The sequence below is a fragment of the Oncorhynchus clarkii genome, chromosome 27 (genome assembly GCF_045791955.1).
Source record: "Oncorhynchus clarkii lewisi isolate Uvic-CL-2024 chromosome 27, UVic_Ocla_1.0, whole genome shotgun sequence".
Taxonomy (NCBI): domain Eukaryota; kingdom Metazoa; phylum Chordata; class Actinopteri; order Salmoniformes; family Salmonidae; genus Oncorhynchus; species Oncorhynchus clarkii.
Genome location: NC_092173.1, coordinates 11,645,587 through 11,671,574, shown reverse-complemented (window position 1 = coordinate 11,671,574; position 25,988 = coordinate 11,645,587). Strand labels below are relative to the sequence as shown.

General features: G+C 46.1%; 3 protein-coding genes across 4 annotated transcripts; 2 read left to right on the top strand and 1 right to left on the bottom strand.

The window, feature by feature from the left end:
- The first annotated feature begins 325 nt into the window (after positions 1-325).
- Positions 326-4,450, top strand: LOC139385918 (kelch-like protein 12). 2 transcript variants are annotated; one of them, XM_071131213.1, is made up of 5 exons: positions 326-731; positions 985-1,138; positions 1,243-1,321; positions 1,517-1,744; positions 1,924-4,450. In XM_071131213.1, the coding sequence occupies exons 2-5, from the start codon at positions 985-987 to the stop codon at positions 3,398-3,400; spliced, it is 1,938 nt and encodes a 645-aa protein (XP_070987314.1). In that variant the 5' UTR covers positions 326-731; the 3' UTR covers positions 3,401-4,450. The 2 variants fall into 2 exon arrangements, with proteins under 2 accessions (XP_070987314.1, XP_070987313.1); XM_071131212.1 differs by lacking the exon at positions 326-731 and having other exon boundaries at positions 952-1,138.
- A 706-nt stretch (positions 4,451-5,156) lies between these two features.
- Positions 5,157-13,223, top strand: LOC139385454 (solute carrier family 5 member 2). The gene is made up of 15 exons (XM_071130508.1): positions 5,157-5,368; positions 5,585-5,656; positions 6,011-6,115; positions 6,253-6,312; positions 6,408-6,512; positions 6,899-7,004; positions 8,619-8,699; positions 10,333-10,562; positions 10,824-10,959; positions 11,169-11,276; positions 11,415-11,565; positions 11,715-11,883; positions 12,208-12,423; positions 12,598-12,733; positions 12,936-13,223. Exons 1-15 carry the CDS (start codon positions 5,258-5,260, stop codon positions 13,151-13,153), a joined length of 2,004 nt encoding a protein of 667 aa, XP_070986609.1. The 5' UTR covers positions 5,157-5,257; the 3' UTR covers positions 13,154-13,223.
- A 508-nt stretch (positions 13,224-13,731) lies between these two features.
- LOC139385452 (F-box only protein 46-like) lies at positions 13,732-25,644 on the bottom strand. The gene is made up of 2 exons (XM_071130507.1): positions 25,217-25,644; positions 13,732-17,122 (listed from the first exon to the last, which is right to left on the bottom strand). The coding sequence occupies exon 2, from the start codon at positions 17,004-17,006 to the stop codon at positions 14,985-14,987; it is 2,022 nt and encodes a 673-aa protein (XP_070986608.1). The 5' UTR covers positions 17,007-17,122; positions 25,217-25,644; the 3' UTR covers positions 13,732-14,984.
- Between the last annotated feature and the right edge of the window lie 344 nt (positions 25,645-25,988).

The window sequence follows — 25,988 nt, the reverse complement described above, 5'->3', positions numbered from 1 at the left end:
CTTGAAACCGGTTTTAATACGTTCTATGTGCAAAGCCGGGTAACCATGCCAATGCAAGTCGCCATGTTTCAATGCGGAAGTAGGTTGGTAAATAGAGGCGGAACTAAATGAGACAACCAATGAAATGACGGGACCTGAAAAGTAAATGAGCAAAATCTGTAACAAATGTATTGTTTAGAAAGTAGAAAACAAAATATCGCTTAAATTTGCTTTAGTTATCAAATAAGGCGCACGAATGAGTCCAAAACAAAACGTCACATCCGTGCACCGGTTCAAAGGCTAGCCAATGAGACTAGCTGAACTATTGCATTGCGGTAATGCAGTTGGGACAGGGGGAAAAGTGAATTGTGCGGCCGACAATAGTCAGGCAGGTCCTGGGACAATACAACCAGTTTTTCATATTTTTAACAACTGTAATGCGTTTGAGTTGTTTGTATTTCTTGCCATGATTTACTGATTCCCCGGATAAGACAGAAAGGGGTGCTTTGGCTGCATTCAGCAGTTGCTAACTAACGTTAGCTAGCCGCAGCTGGTTCTGAGAACCATGAGCCGTGCTGCACCCCACACTGGAGGGTGGGACACACGGATGGCAACTGTCAGCTTCCCTTCTTGACTGACTACAGACAATCGGGCTTAAAGGTGAAGCTACTAACTGTCTGGCCCCTGGTGACATACACACAATCGGAGCCCAGGACAGGATCACCAAGTAGGGTAGTCTCCCTTTAATCAAGGTAAAGTCAACAACATTGTTGTCATTTTGTGTCACTATTCCTGAATGTACCCTGTTGATTTTCTCAATAAGAGAGAGGACTTGGGAATGTTGCCTTTGAGAGCTAATTACTCTTAAATAGATTACTAAGATCTACCTACATCAAATCATAATTATAACTGGCCACCATCTTGTGTATCTGGAAATAATGTTTTTTGTTGTTAAAGTTTCCTGATATTCCCATGTATATTATGTCAACGCTTGACTATCTTCAGATGAGTGCAGTCCGTGGAGGAACGATCACCTGGCGGCCACAGCCCTGGCAGGATGGGGACAGTGGGGGCGGGGAGCCCCTCTCGGACAGCGACTCCGAAGAAGAGGACTTTCCTGACGACAGCTCCACTCCTTTAGGAGACTACGTCACACATGGTCCGGTGGAATGGGAACATCCAAATGAATGCATCACTCATGTGCTGCCTATATCATATAAGTCTCTTTCTATCTCCTCACTCTTTACTTCTTCTCTCCGTCAGGGTTGAAGCAGCTACTGGATGCTCAGCAGCTGTGTGACGTCACTCTGTTAGTGGAGGGGAAGAGGTTTATGTGTCACAGGTAGGGTCAATTATCTTCTCTCAATTCTAGTGTACTATAGACATCCAGACAGTGCATGTTGCTACACACAAAGGAATATGTGACACATACTCAGATGCCTGCTGCCGTTTCAGTACTCCAGTGTCCTGCAGTTCATTGTAGTTACACCCTATCTCACCCTTATGTGAATGACGTCGTGCTTCTGCCTCTCTTCAGAGTCCTCTTGGCAGCCGTCAGCCCGTATTTCCGTGCCATGTTCACTAGCCCGTTGGTGGAGTCCCGTCTCACTGAGATCCGATTGGAGGAGGTGACGCCGTCAGTCATGGAGACTGTCATCCAGTTCGTCTACACTGGGGAGGCGGGACTCTGCTTGGACACGGCCGAAGACCTGTTTGTGGCGGCCAATCGGCTTCAAGTAATGCCCCTGCAGGACCTGTGCTCTAGGTAACTATATAGTCAGTGCTGCCTAACACCGATACGTTGTTTTTTCCCCGGTCCAGAATGCTGCTGATACTCTTAATAAGCCTGTGCAGTTCATTAACTGACAGAGTTTTGATAGCATTTTTAAAAGCCATCTTTTATTGTCTGGTTTTCCATCCTCAAACATCTGTGTGTGTCCATAGGTTCCTGTTTGAACACCTGTCTGTGGACAACTGCCTGGGCATGTACTCTCTGGCCCGCTCCCACCACGACCAGCTGCTCCTGAGGGCCTCTCTGAGGCTGGTGGCCCAGCACTTCCCCCGCGTGGCCCGCCAAAAGGACTTCCTCCTGTTGGACCCAGGTACCCTGGGTAGCCTGCTGGGATCTGACCGCCTGGGCGTAGACTCTGAGGCAGAGGTGTATGACGCGGCACGCCGCTGGGCCGAGCACCGGCCCCTGGACCGTTACAGCCACATGCCGGCCCTGCTCCACCACCTCCGCCCCGGCCTGCTGTCCCTGGAGGAGAGCCGGCGGCTGAGCCAGGAGCTGGGCTCTGCGGCAGCCGGGGAGGGCCTGGGAGGCCCACTGAGGCCCCGGGAAGGCATGTTCGAGAAGAAGATTGTGTGTGTGGACCTGAAGCCGCGGGAGGATGAGTCGCTGAACGAGAGGGACTTCACTGTGGACTGCTTCGACCCACGTACAGGGAAATGGGAGAAGTTGGCTGCCCTGGGCTCTCTGCTGTGCCCAGGTTGCACGGCCATCGGGGGGCGGCTGTTCGTAGCGGGGGGCATCCTGCGGGGGGGCACGGTGTCCACGGAGGTCCATGAGTATGACTCTGTGTTGGATCGCTGGCAGGAGCGGTCGCCCATGGTGCAGCCCCGGGCCATGCTGGGTCTGCTGGGCTGTGGGGAGTCACTCTACGCCCTGGGGGGCTGCAACAGAGGAGCCATGCTGGACTCCTGTGAGATCCTGGACCTGGCCACTCTTCAGTGGGGCCCTGGGCCCCGTCTGCCCCTGCCGCTGCGCTCCTTTGCCTGTGCCGCCCTGCGCGGCCGCATTTACCTTCTGGGCGGCACCACGCTGGAGCAGAACCGGGCTGTGGTGCACGCTGGCGTGCTAATCTATCACACCCTGACTGACTCATGGACCCGTGTGGGACTGGACTCTGGCGCCACCTGCCTGGCAGGAGGGGTGGCGGTGCGGGGAGGGGTCTGTGCCATCGGAGGCTACATGAGGGACGCCACGAAGTTTATAGATGGAAACTACACCCATCTGGAACCTCTGGACGCCACGGGGCGGGTGCTGTTCTTCAGGGAGGGCCGGGGCTCAGGGGTGGAGCGGGAGGTGACTGGGGCGGTGGTGGCAGAGAGGAGTGGGGGGAGCGACCGAGCCCCTAGTCCAGTGGTTTTCCCAGGGCTGCCGAGGCGGATCGCTGCCGGGGGCGTGGCCAGGTGGAAACGCAGGATATACGTGCTGGGCGGGGAGAACGGTTCCCGTTTCTATGACAGTGTGTACTGTTGGAAGCCTGGCTGGCGCAGCTGGGTCCAGAGACGGGAGAAACTACCCGGAGACACAGGGGGAGTCAGCCAGTTCGGCTGTACCACCCTCAAGTTCCCCAAGAAACACATCCTGTCCCGACTGAGACTGGCTCGGGAGGACCGCAATCCTGATGATGACTAGCCACAGCAGGACTAATGAGCTGTGGCTAAGACCAGCATTCATGGGGTTTCAATAATGAAATGAAATGTTATTAATTTTTAACACTTGAGACAGTGGGGGGGACTCGCGTCTGAATGTAACCACCGTATGCCACAAAAATGCTCAAGTCCTTCTCAAAAATGATTTGAATGCATTTAAATGGTTTGAAAATTGTTTGCCTATTGAACACACATCCTCAGCCTTTGCCAATTTATAGGCCTATGCAGCCGTTAAATTCCTATGTTGTGAATGTTTGGCAGGGTTTACATTTGTTTATTGAAATTTGATGAGGTGTTTTCATTTTTTATTTATTTTCTATCCCAAACTTTCTGAAATTCACCAAAGGATCCCACTTTCGTGTAACTTTAGTCTTTCACTATCCAGTGATTCCAGGGCCCCATGTTCAGTAGGCACCAAACAGAAGAAAATGAGCTGAAACAGGGAAGGACCACCTACCTGGACTTGTCCAATGACCTATACATTCATTTTTGGTTTGCGTTGCAACGTGTTTTGTATTTAAAAAATAATAATTCTCTAATAAACATGACCTAGATTTTAGTCACTTGTTATTTTTGGTCAGTTTCTCTTCATCGCTATTCACCCTTAACACTCCTCCAATCAGATTGTGTTATCATCAGACGGGATAGTGTGGTTTTGTAATCACTATTGCACCCAAGTCTCCACGCTCAAACAACTGAGTAATCCAAGCTAGAATTTTAAATATTAAGGTCTTAATACAATTCATTTCTGAAAATTCTGTTTTTTTTGGTTCAGATTACAGACCACATAATTAGATGTAATTTCCAGATGTATGGTTTACTTACTTACCACAGGAGCAGGCAGATCCTGCAGAATACCTGACACCTTTTGGTTTTTAGACGGCCAAGTTTATTTGGGATTTTAGTTGAGCACGTCCCTTCGCTCCATAGAGCTGTGTGAAGAGTGCAAATGTGTTTGGGAGTGAACGTTGGATTATGGTATGTAACAACAAGGGATCCCCCCAATACCTCATACCCCTTAAGAAAAACATCCCCTCACTCATGTAATCTGATTTATGTTTTTGAACTGAAAGACAAGTTGATAATTTGATGACAGTTATTCTATCAAATGATTAAAGGACATATTTGCTTAAGATTTTTGGGATTATTCTCCTGTTTTACAATGTTCCTCTCTGGGCTACGACAACAGGTCCATCGGTCCGTTTGTCATTCTGTCATTTTGTGTATGTTACTAAAAAGAGAAGAAATCATTAACCCGAGTCACATTTAGAATGGACGGTCTCGTAGTCACTCATGCAGACATCTCGTAGTCTCGCTCAACACATTTACAGCAGGGTCTTTGTAGTGGTGTAGCCTTTGGTCAGAGACCAATATGACAGCGGATGTAGTCTTTGTTCTTGCTTTAGGCACATTTTGGGTCACGGTAAACCAAATGTTAACACCTGTAACAATTGAATTAAGTTACCAATATAACAATTTTCACATGGAAGAGAAAATCAAGTTTGTTCGACATGTTTACGATAGAAGGTTGGACTGAACTAATGGAGCTTTAATTTTTTTTACTAGAACTAAACCATGTGTATAAGTGAAGAGGCCTGCGTTAATTATTACTGTCATTAATAAACTCCTTGAGTCAGTCTCTTTTCCTGTTGACCAAAGGTCTTACTGACCATCCACTCTGACCATTCTCTCCTCTCCTTCACCTGGCATTTCTCTTATCGAACGTTAGGGAGTGAGCCCACTATTTAATAGACACTCGTATTATCATTATCCTTTCCTCCAAGTCTTGGACTGATACCCTTTGGTTTGACATTATTAGGCCCGTTGACGCCGTTGAGAAATGGAGAACCACACGTCTGAGACCACGCCGGCGACGAGGACCATTAATAATCTAGCTGATATCTTGGTCATCATCGGCTACTTCATTCTGGTCATTGGCGTAGGCGTCTGGGTTAGTAGTTACACCTATCTGGATATCTGTCTGTAGCCTACATAGTTGTAAGTTATACATGATTCTTTCCATGTATAATTTATCATAATGATGTTATGTCAAACTGGGTATTTGTATAGGTCATATTCCACTTATTGACATGTACAATACAGTCGAGTATGTCATGAGGTAAACCATTGCCTAGGGCTTACATCCAGTGAATGTCCTGTCTTCCAGTCTATGTTCCGGACCAACCGTGGAACTGTGGGAGGCTACTTTTTGGCAGGACGGACCATGACATGGTGGCCAGTGAGTTCAACTTGACCTTTAACTCCTTTGACAACTCTTGTATTTTAACTAACCCTTTGGGTCTCTTCTTCTGCTAGTTTTAGCTTCCAGTCACCTTTCCTGTCTTGCCCAGTCCCATTGTATACATTACAGCCTGTATGTGTGTTCAAGGACAATTCCACTCAAAAACTGTATTTTGGTATTTGTTTAATTAGTCCACTGTTGACACAGTCCCAATATGTGTTTCATGTCAAAAGTCAAGTTTTCAAGATATAAGATTTTCCAGAAGCAAAGTGTCACATGCCACATCATGAGGATGTGTTTCTCCTTGAACAGTTCTCCCCTGTGTCTCTCTCTCTCTCTCTCTCTCTCTAGGTTGGAGCATCACTGTTTGCCAGTAATATTGGTAGTGGTCACTTTGTGGGCCTTGCTGGTACCGGAGCAGCCAGTGGAATTGCTGTGGGGGGTTTTGAGTGGAATGTAAGTATAATTTGCCCCCTTAAAATAAGTTATGACATGTTATTACAGAGTTTTGAGTACAATACACAGTGACAATACTTTGTACCGATCAGGAAATTAAGATTCTTCTGAAATTGGAGCCCTCTTTCTCTACCCAGGCCTTGTTTATCGTGCTCCTATTGGGCTGGCTGTTTGTCCCCGTTTACCTCACAGCGGGGGTAAGTTACACAAGACCATTATATGCCAACTAACATGGCATACTGCAGAGATTTGTGTCCATTTGTCTGAAATGTATGCATTTCCCGTTGCTTAGGTAATTACAATGCCTCAGTACCTGAAGAAGAGGTTTGGGGGAACCAGGATCAGTCTGTACCTCTCCGTCATTTCTCTGTTCCTCTACATCTTCACCAAAATCTCTGTGAGTCTAGGACAGGGCTCCCCAACCCTGTTCGTGGAGAGCTACCGTCCTGTAGATTTTCGCTCCAAACCTAATCTAGCACAACTGATTCTAATGATTAGCTGGTTGATAAACTGAATCAGGTTAGTTACAACTGGGGTTGGAGCGAAAACCCAAAGGAGGGTGGCTCTCCAGGAACAAGGTTGGAGAGCCCTGGTCTAGGACAGCACTATGGGGCACTGTTTGTAACATGCTATGAACGTCCCCCACAGTCCTTTATCATGACATTTTCTTCAATATTGATTGTATCTGTGGTATTGCTATGACTCCCGAGTTCTGTATGTTTTATTGAGGTATAAACATAGCCGTGGACCAGTCTGACTGTCTCCTCATCTCTCTCTCTCCAGGTGGACATGTTCTCTGGGGCTGTGTTCATACAGCAGGCTCTAGGCTGGAACATCTATGTGGCTGTGATAGCCCTCCTCTCCATCACAGCTCTGTACACAGTCACAGGTGACATCTGTTTGATCAAATGATGCACAGAATGCTTTCATTACATTCAATCACATTGCGGTTTGGACAGGACATATTTTAAGCAAATAGGGCAGGAAAATACATTGAGATAGACCCTTTATTTAACCAGGCAAGTCAGTTAAGAACAAATTCTTATTTTCAATGACGGCCTAGGAACAGTGGGTTAACTGCCTGTTCAGGGGCAGAACGACAGATTCGTACCTTGTCAGCTCGGGGATTTGGACTAGTAACCTTTCAGTTACTAGTCCAACGCTCTAATCACTAGGCTACCCTGCCGCCCCAGATAAATAGTGATTATATAAGCATTAAAATGATTAGTGAAAATAAATAAGTTGCAGTTCTTAGGGATGGTAAATTACTGTAAATAATGTATTCCACACTATGCAACATATATTAAATGATTGATGTGACTGATTTTAAGGTTAACCCATGTTATTGTTAGATAAAATACAGTGGACTCTAGAAGGGAGAGATTTCATTAGTACAGAAAGCACATGATATGGTTAGCATTCGTTTTGGCTTCATTTGAATACTAGAAGATTTGTATTTAAATAGTATAAAGTGGACAGGGATATATGACATCTGTGGTGATTCAGGATCATTGATAGGATCAAGATAACCTTAATCAACCTATGTAAGGACTTTAGAAATTGACACCATAGACATGTTTTTTTCCCAAAAAAATCCATGAGTTCAGATAAAGCCAAACAGTGAGACACTTTGTTAATAAAGAGCTACAGACAGATAGGAAAAAGATAGGAAAAAGATAGGAAAAAGATAGGAAAAAGGGCAGACAGAGGAGTCCTCCCCGCACTGCTGAGACCTTGAAGGTTTGAGAGCAGAGAGGAGAAGGGGGCCAGGAAATAAGCAAGATAGGGGTGACACCGAAATAGGAGCATTGACTAGTGTCTGTGAAATAAGAAAGGAGAGAAAAGGGTCACTGTTTAAATAGATAAATATATCTACAATTAAGAACATACAAAGCAGCACAGATAACTCTTAAAGTAGATAAGACACTTGACAGTGAATTGATACAGGATAGACATGAATGGACGCCCAAGGGAGAATTGGACATGTGAAAAATGAAAGGAGAAGAAAAGGCTGTCCGCGATTAAAGAGAGGGCATGTTTGGAAAAGATGACCCATAGGGAAAAAACAGGGCCTCAGGCATTTTGTCTGTTACCCTCAACCCAAAGAGGTTGTAGGGTCACCTAGAGGTGAATAGATAATCATTGTATTGTGTGTGTGTATCCTAGAGGAGTGTTTCCCAACTCCGAGTTTGGGAAACACTGTCCTAGATGACCTCAGTGGTTTGTTCATTAACTGGGTTATTGTTGTCTAGTCACCTTACCTCTATACACATCTACCTCTATCACTCCAGTATCCCTGTACATGTAAAGATGGTATTGGAACGTATGCTTACTTATTTACTTTATTGTGAATTTCATATTTCTTATTCTACTTTCTTGTGTTTTTTTTCTTCTAGTAATACATTGTTATTGATCATTGCATTGTTGTGTTTTGAGTTGTCAAGAAAGGCATTTCCCTGTACTAGACATTGAAACTTTCAAACGTATTAATCTGTGTCGCTAGGGGGCCTAGCTGCTCTGATGTACACAGACACCGTCCAGACGTTTGTCATCATCGCTGGCGCCTTCAGCCTCACAGGTTTCGGTAAGTTCAGAGTCCTGTGTCCAGAGTGCCACACATTCCATCTTGTTGACTCCACTTGTTACTCAACACATGACGGAGTAACAAGAAATGGAGAAGTTTTTGTTTATGCATTCATGTGTATATACAGTGCATTCTGAAAGTATCAGACCCCTTGACTTTGTCCACATTTTGTAACGTTACAGCCTTTTTCTAAAATTGATTAAATAGTTTCCCCCACATTTACATAAGTATTCAGACCCTTTCCTCAGTACTTTGTTGAAGCACATTTGAAAGCGATTACAGCCGTGAGTCTTCTTGGGTATGACGCTACAAGTTTGGCACACCTGTATTTGGGGAGTTTCTCCCATTCTTCTCTGCAAATCCTCTCGAGCTCTGTCAGGTTGGATGGGGAGCGTCGCTGCACAGCTATTTTCAGGTCTCTCCAGAGATGTTCGATCAGGTTCAAGTCCGGGCTCTGTCTGGGCCACTCAAGGACAGTCCGAGACCTGTCCCAAAGCCACTCCTGCGTTGTCTTGGCTGTGTGCTTAGGGTTGTTGTCTTTTTGGAAGTTGAACCTCCACCCCAGTCTGAGGTCCTGAGTGCTCTGGAACAGGTTTTCATCAAGGATCCGTTTGTACTTTGTTCGTTCATCTTTCACTCGATCATGACTAGTCTCCCAGTCCCTGCTGCTGAAAAACATCCCCACAGCATAATGCTGTTACCACCATGCTTCACCATAGGGATGGTGCCAGGTTTACTCCAGACATGATGCTTGGCATTCCGGCCAAAGAGTTCAATCTTGGCTTTATCAGACCAGAGAATCTTGTTTCTCATGGTCTGAGAGTCCTTTAGGTGCCTTTTGGCAAACAGCGAGCTGTCATGTGCCTTTTACTGAGGATTGGCTCAGGTTCTTGGGGACCTTCAATGCTGCAAAAATGTTTTAGTACAGTTCCCCAGATCTGTGCCTCGACACAATCCTGTCTCGGAACTCTACGGACAAAGGGTCTGAATACTTATGTAAATAAGGTATTTCTGTTTTTTATTTAATACATTTGCAAAAATGTTTTCGCTTTGTCATTATGGGGTATTGTGTGCAGATTGATGAGGAAAATATTTGATTTAATTCATTTTAGAATAAGGCTGTAACTTTACAAAATGTGGAAAAGGGGAAAGGTTCTGAATACTTTCTGAATGCACCGTGTACTAACTGATACCAATGATGTACAGATGATGTCATGTATTATGGGTACTGTACCTACAAATGAAATACTGTACCATGTTTTGATTATGACTGCATTTAGTGTCTCAAAACATTATTTCAGCGGTCCACAATGTGTAAAAAAAAAATGTGTATTTTGTATTGTCATCTATTGTATCATTGTGAAGTGACACTTTAATAAATGTTTCTAACTCATGACTCAACTGGTTATGTTCAATTAGCTGACGTGTCTAGTGAATCTGTTAGTGCACCACTCAGTCACTCCTTCATCCAACCTCCCTCTCTCATCCACCCCCACCTTTAGTAAACCACTTCCTTGACCCAGCCTCACTGTAGACCCACTATAGACCTCCCAGTCCACTCCTCTTGACCTCTGCTCCCTATGTGACATTGTGTGTGTGTGTGTCCCTCTTCCTTTCTCATCCTTTTCCTCAGCCTTTTTTGAGGTGGGGGGCTACAATGCTCTGCTGGAGAAGTACAAGTTAGCACTGCCCTCCACGTACCAGTCCCTGGAGCCCCAGCGCTACAACATCTCCCCCCAGTGCTTCACGCCCCGAGACGACGCCTTCCAGCTGCTCAGGGACCCCGTGACCGGGGACCTGCCCTGGCCGGGGGTCCTTTTTGGCATCGCCATCGTGGGTGGCTGGTATTGGTGCACCGACCAGGTAAATAAGCTCATAGGAACACAGTGGATGGAATTCATATGTGGGTTTATTTCATAGTGCATTTAGTGTAGATGACCCATTCAAAACTGCACATTGCTGACTGGATCTAATTTGACATAATGCTGATGTCCCCTCTGCTCATTCTGTTGCTATGGTGAGAGATACTTAAATTTGATGGATGTGAAACAACATGGATCAAATGGGAAGATTAAATCGTTGGTTGAGTTGATCTGGTATCTTCCCCCATGTCTGTGTGTATAGGTGATTGTGCAGCGCTGCCTGGCGGCACGCAGTCTGACCCATGTAAAGGCGGGCTGCATCATGTGTGGATACCTGAAACTGCTCCCCATGTTCCTTATGGTGTTCCCCGGAATGATCAGCCGCGTGCTCTTCCCAAGTGAGTTCCCAAAAATATGCCATCATAGGATTGACACAGAGTTGAGTGGAGAGTTTCATGAACAGGGAAACGAGCACGCAGCAAAGGACTCTGTAAAAGACAGTTTGTTACACCTCTTTTACCCTGAATATGTGTGTGTGGTGTTCCCTCTTTTTTCCTCCTGTCATTATGGGCTCCATGGTAACAGCCTGTCTTCTCTCTGTTGACAGATGAGGTGGGTTGTGTGGTGCCAGAGGTGTGTAAGCAAGTGTGTGGGACGGAGGTGGGCTGCTCCAACATCGCCTACCCCAAACTGGTGGTCTCTGTCATGCCCAATGGTGAGAAGTCTCTTTCCTCTGCTGAACTAGTCGCTCAGATCTGAGTGACACTTTTATCGTATTACATTTCTTTTTTTTTACACACACAATTTGTCTCTCTCCCCCGTCTCCTCTCCTCTCCCCCCGTCTCCCCCCCAGGTCTGAGGGGCCTGATGCTGGCGGTCATGCTGGCGGCCCTGATGAGCTCCCTGGCTTCTATCTTCAACAGCAGCAGCACCCTGTTCACCATGGACATCTGGACCCGCTTCAGACCGCAGGCCAGAGAGAGCGAGCTCATGGTCGTTGGCAGGTCTGGGCCTTTTTTCACTTGGTTTACATAGAAAAACTTGGTTTAGGTAGAAAAGTTCAGCTGTCCCAGACCATTAGCTGGAGTTGGTCAATATAACGTATGTTCCAATAAAATGTCTGCCTCTCACTGACTCCGTCTCTCCCTCTCAGAGTGTGGGTCCTCGTCATCGTAGCCATCAGTATCTGCTGGATCCCTGTGGTCCAGGCGGCCCAGAGCGGTCAGCTGTTTGACTACATCCAATCAGTGACCAGCTACCTGGCCCCGCCTATCGCCTCAGTCTTCTTCCTGGCTGTGTTTGTGAAGAGGGTCAATGAGCAGGTGAGGTCAGAGGGTGTGTTGTGTTCTAGTTACATTGTTGTGAGAGGACATAGTTGAGAGAGACATAGGGAAAGCATTGGCAATGTAACCTATGAATGTGAGAGAGACATCTGGGCCCGTATTCACAAGGCATCTCAAGGTAGGACTGCCGATCTAGGATCAGGCCCTCCCCCCGTTCATATAACCTTATTCAATGTGATCTGAAATGCCAAACTGATTCTACATCAGCACTCTTACACTGAGACTCTTTGTGAATACAGACATATACCACTGGATGAACTTTCCCTTCTGTTTACTTTGGTACTACATTTTTATTTCTTTCAGGGGGCTTTTTGGGGCCTGATGGGGGGCCTAGCTATGGGGCTGTGCCGTATGGGGCCAGAGTTTTGGTTTGGCTCAGGCAGCTGCCTGTTCCCCTCAGACTGCCCCACTCTGGTGTGTGGGGTCCATTACCTCTACTTCGCTGTGCTGCTCTTCTTCTGCACCTCCATCCTGGTGCTGCTTGTCAGCTACTGTACACCGGCCATAGACGACATACATGTGAGTGCTCGTTGGCAGAATAGTGCGCCTCAACATTCTGTTTTATCAAATGCCTGCATCCATTAGATATTAATGCAATTTACTATAAACTCAGGATGAATAAACCTATGGTAGTATGCATCTACTCATGTAATGCTCTGTGAGTGATTTCTGATAGAACTGCTCTTCTCCTAGCTCCACCGTCTTGTGTTCAGCCTCCGCCACTCCAAGGAAGAGAGGGATGACCTTGACTGGAAGCAGGAAGTGAAGGGGAGGATAGCACGCAGGGAGGCAGAGGAGAAAAGCAGAGACAAGTCTGAAGACAGCCCAGGTATGAGAGAACATACTTCCACTTCAGTGTCAACTCCCCCCACCACTACAGTCGTGCAGATCAAATCCATGATGCGTTGTGGGTAAATTGGGACTGACTGATCTACGATTAGTTTATTTATTATGTGAGGGGATTTGTAGATTGTCTTGACGCACCTGCAATGTCTAACAAGCCCATCATCTTGTTTTATTTCCTTTGTTAGTGGATGCTGAAGAACCCAAATCAGGTATCTGTCGTCTCATTGGCTGGTTCTGTGGCGTCAGTGGCGCTCAGGTCCCAGAGCTCACAGAGGAGGAGGTTACTGAGGCATCCAAAGAGCTGCCTGACATCAGTGAGGAGCCCTTCTGGAAGCATGTTGTTGATGCTAATGCCCTGGTTATGATGGCTGTGGCAGTCTTCCTCTGGGGTTACTATGCATGAGGGGGCTAGTGACCATTGATGAAGTGCACTTTCGGTCATTCTCACACTTTGTTTAATTCAGAATCTAGTATGTCATTCGATGGGGACACACACATCTATTCATGAAAAATAAAGTAGTTCTGTGTAGCCCCTTTCTTGTAATATCATCATTATGAAATTGGGTATAACAAATAATCCACACTCCTGTGCTAAACCTGAACATTAGCACATCTCTCCCCTCTAGTGGCCATTGCATATATCAAGCGTCAACTAGTCACGTGGAGGACAAATGGTTTGCAAAAGTAAATCAATACATGTTCAAAAACCCCTACACCAGGGGTGGGCAATTTCAGTCCCCCGGGGCCTGATTGGTGTAAGTTTTGCCCCAGCTAGTACACCTGACTCCAATAATCACCTAATCATGATCTTCAGTTTAGAATGCAATTTGATTAAATCAGCTGTGTTTGCTAGAGATGGAGAAAAAGAAGAACAACAATCTGGCCCCTGAGGACTGTTTTCCACCCTGTAGCAACTTCTCTATCAAAATAAACATGTTACCAACACAGGTCATCATGCAGAAGGAAATGTCAAGGGTCAAATTCCAGTTTTAATCATTTCTGTTTATTTGAGAAGCACATTCCCATTAGCATTGTACAACTGAAACCTACAGTGGCCTCCCCTACCCAGTCAGAGGGGTCAAGTGAACAAAGTTCTCTATACTGTATTTGTCAAGGTTTTGCAGATGTAGGGATTGTGAGCAGGACCAGTGTGGTTAAGGCTGGAAGCTGGTGTAGAGAGCTCTATGGTCCGTGTTTCTTTTCACCCGCATTGACGCAAACGACGGCTTTGGCAAAGACTGCCCTCTGCCGACTAGCAGGTTGGGACTGGGGGTTAGTGGGGAGGGGCTAAAAAAATAAGAGGTGGAGGGAGAACAGTCCTAAAAAAAAACAGGAAATAACAGCAAACATTCGCTCACACACCAAAAAACTAAAATAATTGATAACAAGCAGTCAAAACTCGTACAAAGTGACATCAAATTGCCCTCTCTTGCCCCACATTGTTAGTCTCATTCATTAAAAGGCCCAGTGCAGTCAAATGTGATTGGACTGTTTTACATACATTTTCACAATATGCGGTTGCAATTATACTGTGCAATTGTGAAAATGCCCTTTTAGTGCAAGAGCGGTTTAAAAACACAGTCTGAAATTTCAGCCCATTTTCGTGGGATGGATTTTGGCCTGCCCGGTGACAACGGGTAGTAAATTTGTTAACAGACCAATAAGAAAGAGTTCTAAACCTCTCTGCCAATAACAGCTAGTTTTCCCCTCCCGAGCAGAACAGTCCCATACAATCCTATCAAAAATTGTTGCTTGAGAAATTGCTCTTTACCAAGATTATATTTTTGTTTCATTTTGACCAGTTTAATTGAACACAATTACAGTAAGGTACCTAATTGTTACCTAGAAATGATTTGATATTGAGATAAAAACAGCTGCATTGGACCTTTAAACTTTCAGTGGCTGGCCCTCTGGTCAGTAAAGTTGAGGTCAGCTCTAGCATTGACAGCATGGCTAGGACACGACTGTCAGTTGACCAATAGGCAGAAACGTTGAGCATCAGTCCCCATGCAGCACCATACCACCAAATTGGGCCCACTCATCATGAGTCCAGTTTTCACATGTACTAACATCCGAGTAGGGAGCTAGTCAACTGCTAAGAACTCAGAACAAGGTGATAACGAGCAGAGAGAGAGCTGACAACACAGGAGAGAACCCCCAACCCTGGTCTTTAGTTTAGCACCAGGGGGCAGTGGGGTCTAGAGGGAGTAAGAGGGGTGCTGGGGAGGGCCCCTTTACCTCCCGTCCTCCCTCTTAGCGCGGGTCTGCACCAGCTCGCAGGGCTGCAGTACCCAGTTGTTATCATGCAGCCCCACACGGCAGCCTGGTGTGTCCTTGTCCGTGCGCCGGCAGCACATCCAATAGGAGCGTCCATAAGGCAGGTCGTGGTGGTAAGGTTTGGGGTGCCAGCGACAGAGAGACACGTCGCCCCGTTCGTACTGCCGCTTGCACTGCTTGCAGGGGTCGTCGCGGTACAGCGGGTCCTGGTTCCAGCGCGAGTCGGTGGCAGGCACACCGTACATCTCAATCAGAACCTTGAAGTCGTAGCAGGTGCACTTGAGGGCGGCCAGCGAGCGGGTGGGCAGGTAGCTGAAGATGTTGACCATGATGTGGTCGGGCAGTAGCAGCATGTACTGACGAGGCTCCAGCAGCCGCTGGATCTGGAAGCGGATCTCCAGGAAGTCGTGAGAGACGTGGCGGTAGAGACGGCACAGAGAGGGGTCCGAGCAGTCCTCCACGCCGGCCAGGGGGGAGTCCGGCCGGTCAGCAGCATCCCCAGCAGGATTGTTGTTATTGGTGCAGTCCAAAGAGCACATTCCACTGCTGCTGCCGGTGCCACTGTCCTCGTCAGACCCTCTCTGGGGCTGCAGGAAGAACAGCTGGCCTGGAGGGGGGTCCTCTGAGCCGTCGGCAGGGCTGACCCCACTGGGCATGGCGAAACACACTGTCTCCTCTTGCACATTCTCTGTGCTGTCCTTGCCATAGAACACACATTGGTCTACAGCACCCGTGACAACCACCTCTACGTGGAAGCCAGTCACCCTCTCCCGGGCCACAGACTTCTTCTCCCCAGAGCCGAGCTCCAGGCTGGGGTCCGGGCTGCTGGAGGCTGGCCGGTCTGTATGGCTCTCCCCATGGGGGTCAGCTTTTGGAGAGCCGGACAGCAGGAGGCTGGGGTCCCGTGACGTGGGGCTGACCAGCTGGTAAAGATCACAGGTGATCTTCTCGTTGGCTCGGGCCCCCGCCTGGCCCCCTCCTCCCCCACAGCTCATGAACATGCAGCGGGGCCGGCCTGCGGGCTCTGACTGTGAGCCAGGATCTAGGCTGGATACCCGGAAGGCAATCCTCACTTCACCTCGGCCGTGGGTGGGCCCAGAGTCCCCGCTCCGCTCCCTCTCCCTGGGGGAGTCCAGGCCCGACACGGGCCTCAGTGTGTTGTTCTCCAGGAGCTGATGTTGGGACTCAAAGTGGGCTATGGCCTTAGCCACACGCCACGACTCCTGCTGCTCCTCCTCCAGGACACCGCGTGGGGGGTCAGGGCTCTCTGACAGGAACACCATGGGGCTGGGGTCGGAGACTGTGCCCTGCAGGAGCGTGTGTCCGGGGTGTTCTGTGGCAGTCTGTTCCTGGGTCACCATGCCCTGCAAGGCCATGGCTGTACGCTGCTCTACCAGGGCCACCATCTCAGCAACGGACAGCAGGTCAGGCTCGCTCACTCCCGGGATGGCCTCTGGGGTGGAGGCTTCTGGGGGCGGGGTGGCGGGGATAATGTTGGTCTGGGCCCGGGCGGGGGGGTCATAGGAGGAGCAGCGCCGCCTACGCTTGGCCTTAGTGCAGTCCGTGGCCCAGTTCCCTTTCACCTTTATGGCGCTGGGTCGAGGCAGGCCCACCCCACTGAACTGGTGGGCCACGAAGAAGGCAATCTTCTCCTTGGTGTTGCCCGGCTTGATGACGTACCAGGTGTCCAGCAGCACCCTCCCATCCTCCATCTGAGTGGCGCCGGGAGGGGTGGAGGGAGCCTGCAGTGCCGAGGCCGGGTCGGCGTCTGGGGGACTGTTCTCGGAGCCGGCATCCTCCTCCTCCTCCTGGCCATCCACGCTTCCCCCGACCTCCAGCGACGTGCGCCCCGCAGTGTCAGCCTTGCAGAGGAAGGGGGCTGCCCCACTGCCCCCTGTACCTCTGGGCTTGTTCTGGGAGTAGGTGCCAAAGGGGCGTGGGCACCACAGTCGGATGTGGGAGAAGGTGTCTCGGTCCATCACGGGCCGGAGGGAAGCATATCGGCGGCGTCTAGGCTGGGCATCTGCTGTGCACCACGTTACTCATTCTCTCTGTGCGAGACAGCAGGCACCGTCACAGGAAGAGGGCATACAATCTGAAGGGAGAGAGAGCAGTTTTATTACAGGAGCAGTATTACAATATTCACCATCATAGGTCATCTAGCCGGGGGCTAGATTTCATCAAATTGTATTCATTACACATCTTCTAAAAATGTAATTTGAGGGAGACTTTCTTCCCATGCATTCTACATGTTGCATTAGTATTAAGTCCCTAAAATGACCTCATCTAATTGTGACATGCTGATTCAGAAGCCACCACTATGGAAGGTTATTTCAACTCCTAGCCATTCAATACAGCAAGAGCACAGCAAATGACAGGCAAATCAGCTCCTAGCCTCTTGGCGGTTCAGAAACAAAAGGTCACAGTGCACAAGTCAGGAAGACTCATGCTTTCAGACAGCCTCAACAGCTAAATTCAATTAGTCATTACATACGCTCACTGTAATATAAATTCTCTCGCCTTGAAGGTTTTCAATCTAATTAAAGGCTTCCATTTCAGGGACTTGTGTTGTCTGGGGCAGATGAAAGGAGATATAAAGGAGGGGATGAGGGGAGGAAAATGGATCCCCATCCTGACGCTTCAAAGAGGACCTGCCTAATAGGAAGCAAGGAAGGCATATGCCTAACCTATTTTTAGAAGGGGAGAGTAGTGGAGTTGATGTTGAGAGAGTAAAGGACCTTGGCCTCGGCCTGCAGGAAAAGCGTTTACGCAGGGTGCCCGTGCCATTACATGTTACCATGCCAAAAATGTGGCACTGGGGGCTTAAGAGGAACAAGTGGCGCAAGACTGTTTCAAGACATTTAGACCTCTGATGGTGTCTGTTAATATGGTTTTGTAATTTCGTATATTTTATGTGTCTGATGCATGTAGGGCTCATCTGTAAAATACACCCTAGTCTCCGTATGACGACCCTGTCAAAAACATAACGTTTAAAAGTGAACAAAAATATTTGTGAGACATGCTGATTCAGAAGCAACCGCTATGGAAGGTGAGACTTTCACTGGATCAAATTTCACCTTCTAGCCATTCATTACAGCAAGAGCACAGCAAATGATAGGCAAATCAGCTTCTAGGCAGTTCAGAAACCAAGTCACAGTGCACGTGATATATATCTATATCAGCAATGGGTGTGGCTGAAAAGGCCAAATCCACTAATGTGAAGAGGTTAGAGGTGTCTACACATACACAGGGCCTTCATGAAGAGCTCAGTGACTTTCAACGTGGCACCGTCATATGATGCCACCTTTTCAAAAAAATATCTGCCTTGCTAGAGCTGTTATTGGGAAATGGAAACGTCTAGGAGCAACAACGGCTCAGCCGCGAAGTGGTAGGCCACACAAGCTCACAGAACGGGACCGCCGAGTGCTGAAGCGCATAAAAATTGACTGACCGGTAGTCTGTATATAAACATTCCAAAACCTTTGGTACTGTTTATATACAGACTATCGGTCAAAGGTTTTAGAATGTTTATATACAGACTACCGGTCAAAGGTTTTAGAACACCTACTCACAAGATTTCTTTATTTTTACCTTTTTCATCATTGTAGAATAATAGCAAAGACATCAAACTATGAAATAACACATATGGAATCATGTAGTAACCAAAGAAAGTGTTAAACAAATCAAAAATATTATATACATTTGAGATTCTTCAAATAGCCACCCTTTGCCTTGATGACAGCTTTGCACACTCTTGGCATTCTCTCAACCAGCTTCACCTGGAATGCTTTTCCAACATATGCTGAGCACTTGGCTGCTTTTCTTCACTCATCCTAAACCATCTCAATTTAGTTGAGGTCGAGGGATTGTGGAGGCCAGGTCATCTGATGCTGCACTCCATCACTCTCCTTTGTAAAATAGCCCTTACACAGCCTGGAGGTGTGTTGGGTCAAATCAAATGTTATTTGTCACATACACATGGTTAGCAGATGTTAATGCGAGTGTAGTGAAATGCTTGTTAAATGACTGTCAGAAGTGGGATATGAACCCACGCCTCCATGGGAGACTGCGAACTGAACGATGCGCCTTAGACCGCTCCACCATCCTGACTAAATTCTCTCGCCTTGAAGGTTTTCAAAAACAAATGATAGTGGGACTAAGTGCAAACTAGATGGGCTGGCGTATCGCTGCAGAATGCTGTGGTAGCCATGCTGGTTAAGTGAGCCTTGAATTCAAAATAAACCACCAACAGTTTCACCAGTAAAGCACCGCCACATGCAGAGATCATCCATTCACCCACACCGCATCTCAGAAAGACACAGCGTTTGGAACCAGAAATCTTCAATTTGGACTCCAGACCAAAAGACAAATTTCCACCGGTCTAATGTCCATTGCTCCTGTTTCTTGGCCCAAGCAAGTCTCTTCTTCTTAAATGGTGTCTTTTAGTAGTGATTTATTTGCAGCAATTAGACAATGAAGGCAGTTTGCGCTGTTCTGTGAAGGGAGTAGTACACAGCGTTGTAAGAGATTCTCAGTTTCTTGGCAATTTCTCACATGGAATAGCCTTCATTTCTCAGAACAAGAATAGACTGATGAGTTTCAGAAGAAAGTTATTTGTTTCTGGCCATTTTGTTTGAGCCTGTAATTTAACCCACAAATGCTGATGCTCCAGATACTCAACTGGTCTAAAGGCCAGTTTTATTGCTTCTTTAAACAGAACAGTTTTCAGCTGTGCTAACATAATTGCAAAATGGTTTTCTAATGCTCAATTAGCCTTTTTAAAAATGATAAAAACTTGGATTAGTTAACACAATGTGCCATTGGAACACAGCAATGATGGTTTTGCTGAGTTTGCATAGGCGCACAAAACAAACTTCCCTTTTTCAGGACCCTGTCTTTCAAAGATAATTCGTAAAAATCCAAATAACGTCACATATCTTCATTGTAAAGGGTTTAAACACTACTTCCCATGCTTGTTCAATGAGCCGTCATACTGCTCAGGAAGGAGACGCGTTGTGTCTTCTAGAGATGAACGTACTTCTGCAAAAAATGCAAATCAATCCCAGAACAAAAGCAAAAGGACCTTGTGAAGATGCTGGAGGAACCAGGTACAAAAGTATCTATATCCACAGTAAAAGGAGTCCTATATCAACATAACCTGAAAGGCTGCTCAGCAAGGAAGAAGCCAAAACCGCCATAAAAAAGCCAGACTACAGTTTGCAACTGCACATGGGGACAAAGATCCTCTGATCTGATGAAACAAAGATAGAACTGTTTGGCCATAATGACCACCGTTATGTTTGGAAGAAAAAGGGGGATGCTTGCAAGCCGAAGAACACCATCCCATCTGTGAAGCATGGGGGTGGCAGCATCATGTTGTGGGGGTGCTTTGCTGCAGGAGGGACTGGTGCACTTCACAAAATAGAGGGCATAATGAGGTAGGAAAATTATGTGGATATATTGAAGCAACAACAAGACATCAGTCAGGAAGTTAAAGCTTGGTCGCATATGGGTCTTCCAAATGGACAATGACCCCAAGCATACTTCCAAAGTTGTGGCAAAATGGCTTAGGGACAACAAAGTCAAGGTATTGGAGTGGCCATCACAAAGCCCTGACCTCAATCCTATAGAACATTTGTGGGCAGAACTGAAAAAGTATGTAAGAGCAAGGAGGCCTAAAAACCTGACTCAGTTACACCAGCTCCGTCAGGAAGAATGGTCCAAAATTCACCCAATTTATTGTGGGAAGCTTGTGGAAGGCTACTCGAAACGTTTGACCCAAGTTAAACCATTTAAAATCAATGCTACCAAATACTAATTGAGTGTATGTAAACTTCTGACCCACTGGGAATGTGATGAAAGAAATCAAAGCTGAAATAATTCTCTCCACTATTATTCTGACATTTCACATTATTAAAATAAAGTGGTGATCCTAACTGACCTAAGAAAGGGAATTTTTACTAGGATTAAATGTCAGAAATTGTGAAAAACTGTTTAAATGTATTTGGCTAAGGTGTATGTAAACGTCCAACTTCAACTGTATTAAAAAAAAAAAATAGTAAAAAGACTGAACAAGCCCCACTCTTTCCATCCTGTGATCCCAAACAAGTTGAGACAGACAGCACTAGTATAACACCTAATTTTCTCGACTCTTACCAGGAAAACATAGGCCGATATCTAGCCTATCTATACTTGTCGCCAGTTGTAAGCATGATAATATGAAATGTGTACCTTCAGCTGAATAGGAATGTCTGACTAGTCTGCTACCCAGGCTGTTTGTGTGTGTGCGTCAGAGGCCAGAACTACTCCTGGGCTGGTTAAGGGCTTTATAATCACACAGCTCCAGCTAAGAGCCTGCAGATTACTCTCTGTATGAAGTACATCCCTGGGCCACCACCCCACCGATAAAAAGATTGGATGGCGTAACAGGGACAGTGAGCGTCAGTCCATCTTTGTGACTAAAACAGGCACTTCCTGAAGCAGTGAGAGAGAGGCAGTGAGTGGCAGCCAGTGCATGATTGAATGGCTCTAGTCAGATTCCCTCCATTGACCAGTATCTATTATTCAGAGCCAGCCAGCCAACAGTGCTTCAGAAGATGGAAAGATGGAAGAGGGCGGGGGAAAGAGTCCACTACCAGTCATCCAGAGTCAGTAGCTTTAATCCATGCTGTAGTCTTCGTTGTCAATTAATAGGCTATTTGACGGTTTACCCTGTAATTTAATTAGGAAATAAGGTGGCCGATGAACAGGTGATAGTAAAATGCTACGATGGAAATAGATGGCATGCAGTACTAATGACAGGCCTAGTAGCCTATAGGCTAACTATTTTACACTTGTCTCCATACCAGGTGTTAAACAAAGCTGAACTCTGCAAGGAGACCCATCATATACAAGATGTTTAAAGACATCTATACTGGCTTAATATCAGGTAATGAGTAGCCTGAATTTACGAGAAAGTCCACATAAAATATGAGGACATGAGACGAGAAGTCCATTCATTGTATTCGAATGATATCCACGGGCCAAAACATGGCCCTGATGTTGCCGACAACCTGTATCCATGAAGAATTAATTCCGACAGATGATAAAACCTCTGTAAATGATAATGCCGTTTTCATTTCTCATTTTAAACAATTCCTGCAAATTAAGGCTGGTTTTAATCTTTTTGCATAATCCACCAAATCCTGTCCATGCCCAGCAGCAGTACAGAAATCGCTGAGTGGCGCGCCAGAGGCTCGTCTCTCACTGGCTCCCCAAGTTGTCCGACCTCTGAACTACACACACACCAATGCAGGAGGATTCATTCCTCCATCATGACCTCGCTCAAACAATCCAGAGGCTTTCTGTTGGAGGATATTCAGCAGGCTCAACATCATAACACAATGCTCCAGATTAACCAGGGAATGTATAGACACAAAACAGTTGTCAATTGGCCACATGACAGCCACAGAATAAAATGTCAATTCTAAAACTTGAGTTTCTATCTGGAGCATTCGAAAACATTGCGCCCACTAAAATACCACTGTTAGAATAGTCTCAGGCATTGAAGGAATGTTCAGCACTACACCATTCCTATTACAGAGAAAATGTCATATTGAAAAGACAACTTAGGCACAGTAAACAGGGAAGGACCTTTCAAACAAACAAAAAACACATTTTTCTTCTTCCAATTCCAGGCTGTCCTCAGATAATTCAGACAGGCCCCTCATTCACCTCTAGCGCTATACTCCCTCTCAGAGGCTTTGGGAATGGTGGACAATGCAGGGAGGTGATAAATGGCGCTCGCCTTGGCTGCGCCTGCAGAGACAATACAGCAGTAGCCCGGGCAGCAGGTGAGGCTGATGATGCTCGTCTACAAGAACAATGGACTCCACCCATCCCCGATAAAATGAACCCAGAGTGCCTTCGTCAAGAGAAGGTCAGGCAGACAAGTTGGCTATAGAAGTGTTTGGTCTGTCAGCTGTGCTTCTCTGGTAGTGAACAGAACTGCATTGAACTGCAATGGATATCGATGCACTCCTTTTAAACTATAGCTCATCAGTTTTTTCTTTCCACCATTTGGCTTCAACCAAGAGTTCATCATCCACCCCCTTACTCAAATAGTGTTGGTTGTAAGGGCCAGGACAGTGGTTGCCAAAATGGTGAATTGTTGTTTATCTGTAAACATTGGAATACAAACCCTGTCATTACAAAACTGATACACAGGCTATTCTGAGAGGATTTTAGGCTGAACCAAGCAGGATCATCAATGGATGTTCCCTGGAACTTAACTATTGAATATTTTTGGCATCTTCATGCCAAAGGCTTTCCATTTCAATACTTCTGATTCTAAAGAACCAAAATAAAGATGTATAGGCCTAGTTCTCAGTTGAATAACAGATACCAGCTCACCAACAACAAAGGTGCTCATCCTGTAGTTTGATTACTGATTTTGTCTTTGAGAAAAGATTAACGCCCACAGATTATTCATTTTTGGTCCGGTCCAGACCGGCCTTTTTTTTATAGCACAAATAGACATCCATGATTGGTCCAGACTATGTTTCACAAGTTTTTCAGAGCACAACACAAAAAGTTGAGTACAGTATACTTCAGTACAGCAGAGTAGAATAGAGTTCAGTTCAGTACACAGTAAAGCACACTAGAGTACACTAATGTACTGTGCTGAACTACTAAAATATTTAAGTGCCTTTGAAAGGGCTATGGAAGTAGGTGCCAGGCGCACAGGTTTGTGTCAAGAACTGCAACGCTGCTGGGTTTTTCAAACTCAACAGTTCCCTGCGTGCATTGAAAATGGTCCACCACTCAAAGAACATCCAGCCAACTGTGGGAAACATTGGCCAGCATCCATGTGGAACACTTGACACTTGACACCTTGTAGAGTCCATGCCCTGGCGAATTGAGGCTGTTCTGAGGGCAAATGTGGAAACAGACATCAGTGACTGGTTCAGATTTGGCCCAGTCCAACCAAATTTGGTCTCATTAAAATAGCCAGTGTGTAGAATAATACCCAAATATGCATATTTCTACATTTGTGTGCCTATTTAGGATACAACACCTTAATATCCATAATGATGCATGTATTTATGTGTAGGACAGATCAGGGACCTATGATGAAATTCTGTTAACGCAATTCTAAATCAACTTTACATACTGTAGTTTAATAACCAAAATATATTTTTCAATAACCAAAATATATCAAGGTGTCATAGCTGACACCTCATTGTTTCTGCAGACATTGTTGAATCTTAATTCAGAGTAGATATTTAACAGTGTTTGGAAAACGTGGTCACCTAGCCAATGCTAAATCAAGAAGCTGAAAAAACAAAATAGACAGAAACGGTACTGCACTGAGGAAGTACAGGTGACATGGACTCTAGCTATAAACAAAGCGCCTTCAGAATTGAAAGGCACATTTCCATTAGGTTGTAACTTACAGGTGGTCAGCATGGGTAACCATGATTAACCAAGGACTAATTATTGACATGCTCATTGGTGTTCATTCAGTTGTCTAACGCTGATCAAATTGTCAGTTGAAATGTGCAAAAATGACAATTTTACAAGAATTGCGCAATCTAGCTAGGAACAGGACGAAACAGAAATCCAGCCTGTGTGGTTGAACTATTCTTACAACTACAGTAACGTTAACTAAGTTCACCCCCGAGGTCCATATTAATAAACCAAGTTGGTTAACTAGCTAACTAATGTGTGCTTACGTTAGGTTAGTTCTGATAATCACTTATGCTAACTAGCAACTATATGATGTGCAGGCCAAAGAGGTAACGTTAAACACTCATGTTAGCTAGGTAACGTTCGCTAACCAACTTCATTTCTTAGCTGCTAGTTTAGCTTAACGTTAAAAAGTTAACGTTGGCTGTCTATCTAACTAGGCTAAGTTAGCTAGCGCGTTATAGCCCAAAAGGCCAACAACAATCTCGTTGTTACATTGATGTTACAAACACTCGCCAAGGCGCGGCTAACTGATAGGCACCAACAGATCGTCTTTGACGAAAATAAAACGAGTTAGACAACTGCATTAAGGGGTGTAACGTTGTGTGCTGACTAGCCAAACAAAATTGCAATGGAACCCATATTGTGTGTTGCTGGCTAACGACGTTGACTAGCTTTGACCCGAATTTAAATACAGCTAAGCTTCGCTAAAGTGAAGTAATTCATGTTTCCGTCATCTTACCTGTAGATCCGCAAGCACTTGACCGGCAACAGTGCTGATGACAGTAACGTTACTAGCAAGCCCCCCCCCCCCCCCCGACGGTCGTAGGCCTGTTTTCCACTCAACAACCGACCGATGAATCAGATTGAGCAAGGATAGGGGTGCAGGTGACTCGGGTTATCTTTTACTTGTCCACGTAAATTAGCTAGCTATCTGGCTGCAGAGTATCAACCTAATGTTAATATCGAAGCCTACTGTCCGTTTTTCAATTGTACACAACCTATCTATACTGATCCTGTTTCACACTCTTCCTCGTTCATCTGGCTACCTTTTCAGAGCTGACACAGGCTGACCTTTACGGTATGTTCTCTGAACAACCAAAATAATCGGAGTCGGAACATCGGTGGAGAGGAAGGCCATCTTGTTGACAGGCAGCTGCACAAGGCCCACAGCCAATAGCAAGGCAGAGTCGATGGTGTGCCCATATATGGCATATATGGCCCCACTCAACCCCCTTCGTAGGTCTCACTCCTCCGCATCTCTCTCAATTCAGTTCAATTCAATTCAAGGGGCTTTATTGGCATGGGAAACATATTGTAATGAAACAGGCAGGGAGCAGGCCTCGAACCCTCGACCTTATAGCCCGAAGTCCAGCGTGCTATCGACTGTGCCCCAAAAGCATGCTCAAGCGGCAGAATCGATATCTGCACTTATATACCAAGGGTCATTACAATATGTTAACATTGCCAAAGCAAGTGAAGTACATAATATACAAAAGTGAAATAAACAATAA